The 9,125-nt window shown below is 43.0% G+C and overlaps 1 protein-coding gene across 1 annotated transcript; it reads right to left on the bottom strand.

Annotated features, from left to right (window-relative positions):
- Positions 1-945: 945 nt before the first annotated feature.
- Positions 946-9,125, bottom strand: LOC130274435 (elongation factor 1-alpha). The gene is made up of 7 exons (XM_056522747.1): positions 8,887-9,125; positions 5,664-5,843; positions 4,352-4,648; positions 3,273-3,423; positions 2,931-3,187; positions 2,615-2,849; positions 946-1,175 (listed from the first exon to the last, which is right to left on the bottom strand). The coding sequence occupies exons 1-7, from the start codon at positions 9,031-9,033 to the stop codon at positions 1,066-1,068; spliced, it is 1,377 nt and encodes a 458-aa protein (XP_056378722.1). The 5' UTR covers positions 9,034-9,125; the 3' UTR covers positions 946-1,065.

Here is a 9,125-nt window from a genome sequence, read left to right as displayed (position 1 = left end):
ATAGAAATTACAAATTGTTTGCCACCAGTTAATTTGAAAAAAAAAAAAAAGTTATGCAGACTAAAGTTAGTCGAAGGCTGAATATCAGGTTTGGCCACATTTACTGTAACCTCGTTCATAAGATTGAAAAGACCAGAGTCCATCTAGTTCAGCCTATATCCCTAATGAGTCCCTCACTGTAGTTTTGCCCAACACTCCGAGACTGAGAACAAATTCTCTTATCTAAGGCTGAAGCTTTCGTCAGCCAATTAGTGAAGTTTCTTGTACCGCCAGTATCCTTGTGTTACATTTCATGTACAGTGATCCCTCAAATTACAATGGTCAAAATAAAAAAAAATTGTATGTTGAGGCCATTGTAACCAAACAATGCTATGGACAGTCCAGATCTGTGAAAAGTGTCAATGACTGGAAGAACAAACCAGAGCAAGTTGACATTTCACTGGTAAAACCCCTGTATTACTGAAGTGTATGCACTGACTGGGGTCTGGTAGCAACCCCATGAAGTACAGGAAGGTATTACATGTTCTGTACCATTTACTTGTGCCAGGGTTAGCTGCTCCTTTGTCCACCAAGGGTGGCTCCATTTTATTTTTAGGACACTGTCTACTGTACAGGACCCTGAAGCAGCTCCTGTCCTATACATAGTAGATACAGACAAAGCAAGTCCTTACATATAAAATCTGCTGGGAGCTGTAAATCACCATCATCTACTTATTTTGTTTAATCCTCACTTTTCCTATTTTTTTGGATGACATTTTGGTGACTTCAGAACCAGTTACTAGGTTTCCATAGAGTTATGGTCTCAACATACAATATCAACTGGTACCAGGACAACCATTGTAACTTTAGGGACCACTGTATAACCTTGTGAACAAGTCTGCCACCTTATGGTCAAGTGCCAACATTCACCAAGTCCCTGATCTGAGACCACGTACACTTCTGATTGCTGAATATTTTTATTAGGAGGTCACAATAACTTAGAGAAACAGTTACACGTCACTGTTGTAGCAGAGACTTCTGCAGAACTAGAATTAAGACAGTAAAGCAAATAAGGTGCCAAGATCTTCATTTCACCAGGGTGGGCTTCTGGGCTTGTTTCCTGGCCATTTTTCTTTCTACAGATTTAACTACACCCACTGCGACAGTCTGCTTCAGATCCCGAGCGGCAAAGCGCCCTGCAAAAAGAATTGCGCAGTTATAAACCAGTGAACACCTAGTAGGAATGCATTGAATGATTATGTAATACTACGAGACTAAACATTAGACGTCCTGAATGAGATTGTAAGTTAAAGGGGTATTCCAGGCAAAAACTTTATACAGCAACTGGCTCCGGAAAGTTTCAGATTTGTAAATTACTTCTATTAAAAAAATCTTAATCCTTCCAATAGTTATTAGCTTCTGAAGTTGAGTTGTTTTCTGTCTAACTGCTCAATGATGATGTCATGTCACGGGAGCTGTGAATGATGGGAGAATATCCCCATAGGAGCTGGACAGCTCCCGGGATGCAAGTCATCAGAAAGCAGTTAGAAAACAGCAACTCAACTTCAGAAGCTAATAACTATTGGAAGGATTAAGATTTTTTTTAAGAGAAGTAATTTACAAATCTGTTTAACTTTCCGGAGCCAGTTGCAATATTAAAAAAAGTTTGCCTGGAGTACCCCTTTAAAAAAAAAAAAAAAGTTATTCCACTGGCCAGTGTCTGAAGTACCATATTTTTCATCATAAGACGCACCTAATTTTATAGGATAAAAATCTAGAAAATAAAGATTCTGAACCAAATACAATGTAAAGTATAGGACAGTGATCTTCAACCTGTGGACCTCCAGATGTTGCAAAACTACAACTCCCAGCATGCCCGGACAGCCGTTGGCTGTCCGGGCATGCTGGGAGTTGTAGTTTTGCAACATCTGGAGGTCTGCAGGTTGAAGATTAATGGAGGAGGTAGTACTCACGTGTCCCCACCGCTCTGGACCAGTCACTGCTGCCCTGGATGTCGCCCTCCATTGCTGTCGCCGCATCCCTGTCGCTCCGGAACATCTCTGCTGCCCGGTATCCTCACTCTCCATCGCCGCCATGACGTCGCTATGCACGCCGCTCCTACTGGATGACGGGACGGCGTGCGCGACGAAGGAGAGCGCCGGCCATGCTGGGGATCCCGGCACGGAGCAGACACCGAGGAGGCAGGAAGGTCCCTCCCAGTGTCCTGTAAGCCGTTTGGGACACTGCTATTTCACCGCGACGGTCCCGAACAGCCGGGTTAGTGTCAGCTTTGATCGCCGCGTCTGAAGGGTTAATACAGGGCATCACCAATCTGTGATGTCCTGTATTAGCTGTGGGTCCTGGCTGTTGATGGCCGCAGGGACTGCCGCGATAGGTGTGTATTCGCCGTATAAGCAGCACCAACCCCCCCCCAGAAGAAGAAGTGCGTCTTATACGGCGAAAAATACAGTAAGTGTTCCAAAAGTTGTTTTGGTGCTGCAGAGGTCGGCCATGCCCCTCATGACATGGCCACACCCCCTCAATGCAAGTCTATGGGAGGGGGCGTGATTGCTGTGCCAACCCCTTGTGACCAAGTATCATTGCTTGAAGTCAATAACCAAAGCTGCAGACCTACCTAGAGGTGGATAGTCATAGAACCTCTCCACGCAGAAGGGTTTGATGGGCTTGAGGGTCACAATGGCGGCATCTCCAGACTTCAGTTGATAAGGACGGTCCTCGAGTTTTTTGCCAGATCGCCGATCGATCTTCTCCTGAAGCTCGGAGAACTGGCAGGTGATGTGCGCAGTATGGCAGTCTATGACCGGGGAGTAGCCAGCTTTTATGAAGCCAGGATGGTTCAGAATTATGACCTGAGGAAACAAATCCATCACTTAAACCATTCAATTAAGAATAACTTGTGCAATTGGCTGTTTTTTTTTTATTAGCCAAACCTGTGCACTAAAGCTGGTGGCCTCAGTCGGTGGGTCACTCTTGGAGTTTCCAGCAACATTTCCACGTTTCAGATTCTTCACGGCTACATTCTTTACATTAAAACCTATATTGTAGCCTGGAAACGCTGTCTGGAGAGGCTCATGGTGCATCTCTATAGACTTCACTTCTGCAGTAAAGTTTGATGGTGCAAAGGAGATGGTCATCCCCGGCTTCAGAATCCCAGTCTCTACTTTGCCAACAGGCACAGTACCAATTCCTAAGAGGGAAAGCGAGTTTTGTTAAAGAGGACTTGGCAACTCGGGAAGGAATGAAGAGGAAGCTTTAGTAAACTGGGATCTTACCTCCTATCTTGTACACATCCTGCAGAGGCAATCGTAATGGCTTGTTGGCCGGTCGGACTGGAGGAACCAGGTTGTCCATGACTTCAAGCAGAGACTGTCCTTTAGTAAAGCCATCTTTTCGTTTAACTTTCCATCCTCTAAACCAACCCATCTGTTGAGTATAGAGAAAGTATTAGTATGTGGCTCTAGTAGTTACCAAGGAGAACTTCTGGAGGAGCCTTGGTTGGTAGAGATCTTACCATACCTATTCACCAGCATGGAAAACTAGTGATGTCTAGTGTTTACAAGTTAACCATGGTTTCCAGGATCAAGACCAAAAAGTTAGCAAGGGACCACAACTAAGCCTTTTGAGCTTCATCTAAAAGTTCCTTAAGGGTTAGTTAAAGGGTAGTTCAGGACAAATTCAACCAAGACATCAGAAGTCCCAAGTTGTTAGCTATAGGCCTCCATCTACAGCTCAGCCCATAAGGGTGCAGCCACTTTACAGCCTTTTTGGCTTGTGTGCGCCAAATTTATCAGAACAGTCCACAGACTGATACATTTTGCACAGATGAAAAAGCTTGCTGTATGATATTTTTCTAAGACAAGGCAGAGGTGGTGTGAATTTGAGTTTAATATTTGTGCATTATTTTTTGCACCTTTTAATAAAAAAAAACACTGTTAACAGATCTTGTCCACTGCAAAGTTATGAAGCATTGCACCTCAGTCACTTGCCAAAGTTGTCCATTTTGAAATTGTGCCGAACTTTTGCACTTTTTAGCCAATAAAGTTTCAGGAAGGCAATGGATGAAATCTCTCCTGTAGTCTCTAGAGATGAGCGAAGTTACAGAAATTTAATTTGTCACAAACTTTTCGGCTCAGCAGTAGATTACTTTAGCCTGCAAAAATTAGTTCAGCTTTCAGGTGCTCCGGTGGGCTGGAAAAGTTGGATACAGTCCTAGTAGAGTCTCCTAGGATTGTACCCACCTTTTCCAGCCCACAGTAGCACCGGAAATTTATGCAGGCTAAAGTCAGCAACCACTGAGCTGCGAGGTTCGTGACAATCAAATTTCTGTAACTAGAGATGAACAAAGACTAACCTTCTGGCTTGGAGATGATATGTTCTCTCCTGTCCACCCCGAGACTGGTACAAATGGGATAGAATTAGGGTTGTATCCAATCTTCTTTAGATACATAGTCACATTCTTGACCACTTCGTCAAACCTCTTCTCACTGTATGGAGGATCAGTCAGGTCCATCTTGTTCACGCAAACTACCAGTTGCTTGACACCCATGGTGTAGGCCAGAAGGGCGTGTTCCCTGGTTTGACCATTTCTGGACACTCCGGCTTCAAACTCTCCTGTGGCAGCAGAGACCACTAGAAGAGCCACGTCAGCCTGAAATGAGAGACCACCATTTGTTTATGCATTAACTACATCTTATTCTCTATCAGAGATGTGGTAGCTTGGGGGATGTAGGGTATGGGGAGTGTAGCTGTGTGGGTATTAAAGGGCGATTGTTAACCCTTGCTATTTGTGACCCCAGGGTGAGGGCTCCTCAAAGCTTTTCCTACCGCCACCCTTCCCAGGAACAATAGGGAGGTAGATAATAGGTTTGCGGTAGATCGTAAAAATGGATTGTTCACAACCGGAAAGCTTAACTTTACTGAAGATTTTCTGTACACTTCATTAACATAACAGTCTCATCAATACAACAGCTTCCTTTTGGAGATTGACAATGGTTGGGACTTTAGCTTTAATAAGTCTTTATAGCCTATTGTGCTGTTCCACTGGATTTAGAGAATTAGTTGCGGTCCAGTAGTCATGCTAGTATTAGCAGGAATTAGAGTAAAACTCACGATTTTTGGTTCTGCTGAGGTTGTAGGTTTTGAGGCCTAGCGTGTCTGAAAGTTGCGCAGAACCATCCTGTTAGTCCGGCATCCATGAGAGCAGCAACCCAAGAGAGCGATAATTGGATGCAGCTCCCTTATATGGGCAGGGGCTGGACTGATGCTAATTGGTCCAAACTTATGTCAATCACCATTACAGAGATTTGTAGTTAACACGTGACCCAAGGACCTCCTAAGGTCCTGCAACATACCAGAGGTTACTAGCATGGTCACATGACCGAAGGTCCTGCAACGCTTAACAAGGTAAGTACTATACAATATAGTTATAATTATTAATCTACATTTATGATCAAAGTTAAACTTAAGGAGAGGCGACTAGGGGCTGTCCCAACTGAGGAACCCTACCTGAACGTAGTTACTCTGACTTTGGGGACCTCTACACTAGGTGCTGGGACACCAAAGAGACATGGCATGTGGCACCAAGATTGTGGCAGTTTTCTGGTAAAGACCAACAATTGGTTGCCGGACAAGTTAGCCATATACCCCATAGACTGGGCACCTACCTGGGATGTGCCAGTGATCATGTTCTTAATGAAGTCCCTGTGGCCCGGGGCATCAATTATTGTAATGGTAAACCTGTTGGTTTCGAACTTCCATAGGGAGATATCGATGGTGATCCCACGCTCCCTCTCGGCCTTCAGCTTGTCCAAGATCCATGCGAACTTGAATGAGCCCTTACCAATCTAAAAGACAAAATGAGGCATGTTTAGGGATCCTTTATGGGACACATGGACATGGCTACCGCCGATAGGTGGCAGTGGAGGAGCACTTGTTTGTACACTTTCAAAAAGGTGGAGATTTAATCAAAACCTGTTCAGGAAAAGTCGCCCATAGCAACCAGATTGCTTTCACTTTTGAAAAGGCCTCTGAGAAATGAAAGAAGCGATCTGATTGGTTGCTATGGGCGACTAAGCAACTTTTCCTCTGGACAGTGGCCTCCAGACTATTGCTCCCAGGCATGCTGGGAGTTGTAGTTTTGCAACATCTGGAGGACCCCAGCAGGTTTATGTATTATGCAGACATCCTGACTAATCCCCAGTTTCTCCTGTTGGGGGTGCTGCAGGTAACCAGCTGATCACCGGGAGGTCTCAGCCGCTGGAGTCTGTACAGTATCCTGCACATATATGAAGCCGTGTTCATTAGGCTGCATTCACATGGCCGTCTAGACCCATCACGTTCTGTCAAAAGTAAATGACTTATAGGGACAACAGAATGTTATCCGTTATTCAGTTAAACCAAAAAACATTTTTTGTTCTGAGCATGCTCAGAAGTAAACAGATCAAACTGATTGAAAAAAAAAAAAAAAAAAAACACGACATTAAAGGCTCATCCGTTTTCCATAAACTTCAATGTTAAATTTAGTGTATGTTTTTCCTTTAGTTTGACGGGGGATGGAATACTGTATGCACAGTCTTTTCTCCCATAGGGAAAGAAATGGAGGTGAGCGCAGATTGGTAAAAAAAATAAATCCTATTAACAATGGGATTTTACAACAGTTTGTAATCTGTTTACAAGCAGCAACAGCGGAACCTATACAGGGAGATAGATATATAGAGATATATATATATATATATATATATATATATATATATATATATATATATATATATATATATATATATGACAGATGGCCATGTGAACACACCCTTAGTTTACATTGAAATCTGCAGCTTTAAATCCTGCGCATGATACTGTAAGTTTGAATAAACTCTTCACAACACAGGACATATATTTATGTCCTGCGCCGGCTCCCATGATATGAAGCGGGGGTCGCACTGCGACCCCACATCACATCGGTCCCGGCACTCATCAACGGCCGGGACCTGCGGCTAATACCACACATCACCAATCGCGGCAATGTGCGGTATTAACCCTTTAGAAGCGGCGGTCAAAGCTGACCGCCGCTTCGAAAGTGAAAGTATCCCGGCTGCTCAGTCGGGCTGTTCAGGACCGCCGTGGTGAAATCACGGCATCCTGAACAGCTTGCAGGACACTGGGAGGGCCCTTACCTGCCTCCTAGGGGTCCGATCGGCGAATGACTGCTCCGTGCCTGAGATCCAGACAGGAGCAGTCAAGCGCCGATAACACTGATCACAGGCGTGTTAATACACGCCAGTGATCAGCATAGGAAATCAGTGTGCAGTGTTATAGGTCCCTATGGGACCTATAACAGTGCAAAAAAAAAAAAAAAAAAAAAAGTGTTAATAAAGGTCATTTAACCCCTTCCCTAATAAATGATTGAATCACCCCCTTTTCCCATAAGATAACAGTGTAAATAAAATATAAAACATGTGATATCGCCGCGTGCGTAAATGTCCGAACTCTAAAAATATATCAATTAAACCGCACGGTCAATGGCGTACGCGTAAAAAAAATTCCAAATTAGCGTATTTTGTCACTTTAAACCATTAAAAAAAAAAAATGAATAAAAAGGGATCAAAACAAAAATACTGATAAAAACTTCAGATCATGGCGCAAAAAAATGAGTCCTCATACCGCCCCGTACGTGGAAAAAAAAAAAAAAGTTATAGGGGTCAGAAGATGACATTTTTACACATTATACATTTTCCTGCATGTAGTTATGATTTTTTCCAGAAGTCCGACAAAATCAAACCTATATAAGTAGGGGATCATTTTAACCGTATGGACCTACAGAATAATGATAAGGTGTAATTTTTACCAAAATATGCACTGCGTAGAAACGGAAGCCCCCAAAAGTTACAAAATGGCGTTTTCCCTTTGATTTTGTTGCACAATGATTTTTTCCATTTTGCTGTGAATTTTTTGGGTAAAATGACTGATTTCACTGCAAAGTAGAATTGACGACGCAAAAAATAAGCCATATGGATTTTTAGGTGAAAAATTGAAATCGTTGTAATTTTTAAAAGGTAAGGAACAAAAAAAAAAGGAAGCAAAAATGGAAAAACCCTGAGTCCTTAAGGGGTACTCTGGTGGATTTTTTTTATCAACTGGTGTCAGAAAGTTAAACAGATTTGTAAATTACTTCTATTTAAAAAAAAACACAAAAAAAACCTAATCCTGCCAGTACTTATTAGCTGCTGAATACTACAGAGGAAATTCTTTTCTTTTTGGAACTCCATGCTCTGCTGACATCTGTCCCAAAAAAGAAAATCATTTCCTCAGCAGTAGAGTTGAGCGAATTTAAAGTAAATTCGATTAGTCACGAACTTCTCGGCTTGGCAGTTGACGACTTTTCCTGCATAAATTATTTCAGCTTTCAGGTGCTCCGGTGGGCTGGAAAAGGTGGATACAGTCCTAGGAGACTCTTTCCTAGGAATGTATCCACCTTTTCCAGCCCACCGGAGCACCTGAAGGCTGAACTAATTTATGCAGGAAAATTCATCAACTGCCGAGCCGAGAAGTTCGTGACTAATCGAATTTACTGTAAATTCGCTCAACTCTACTGCTGAGGAAATTATTTTCTTTTTTGGGACAGAGCTCTCTGCTGACATCTCTCCAGTTCTTAAAATGGACAGATGTCAGCAGAGCATGGAGTTCCAAAAAGAAAAGAATTTCCTCTGTAGTATTCAGCAGCTAATAAGTACTGGCAGGATTAGTTTTTTTTTTTTTTTTTTTTTTTTTTAAATAGAAGTAATTTACAAATCTGTTTAACTTTCTGGCATCAGTGGATATAAAACAACAAAAAAGTTTCCCCCCCCCCCGGAGTACCCCTTTAAAGTAATCACCCACAGTTTTGCCCCTCACCTGACCAGCTGCAGCCTCCAGTTTCTCCAAAGATCTTGGTTCAACACCCCCACACTTGTAGATGAGGTGCCCGGTGGTGGTGGACTTCCCAGAGTCCACATGGCCAATGATGACCACATTCAGGTGAGTCTTTCCCTTGTCAGCCATTATCCTCCTTCTCCCTACACAAAGTCCCTGAGTGTTTCCTTGTGTGGTGAGAAGGGATCCCCCCCAATTGGTTATATAGTTAGCGCCATCAC

The sequence above is a fragment of the Hyla sarda genome, chromosome 5 (genome assembly GCF_029499605.1).
Source record: "Hyla sarda isolate aHylSar1 chromosome 5, aHylSar1.hap1, whole genome shotgun sequence".
In the NCBI taxonomy this organism is placed as follows: domain Eukaryota; kingdom Metazoa; phylum Chordata; class Amphibia; order Anura; family Hylidae; genus Hyla; species Hyla sarda.
This window is presented reverse-complemented; position numbering and strand designations above follow the sequence as displayed.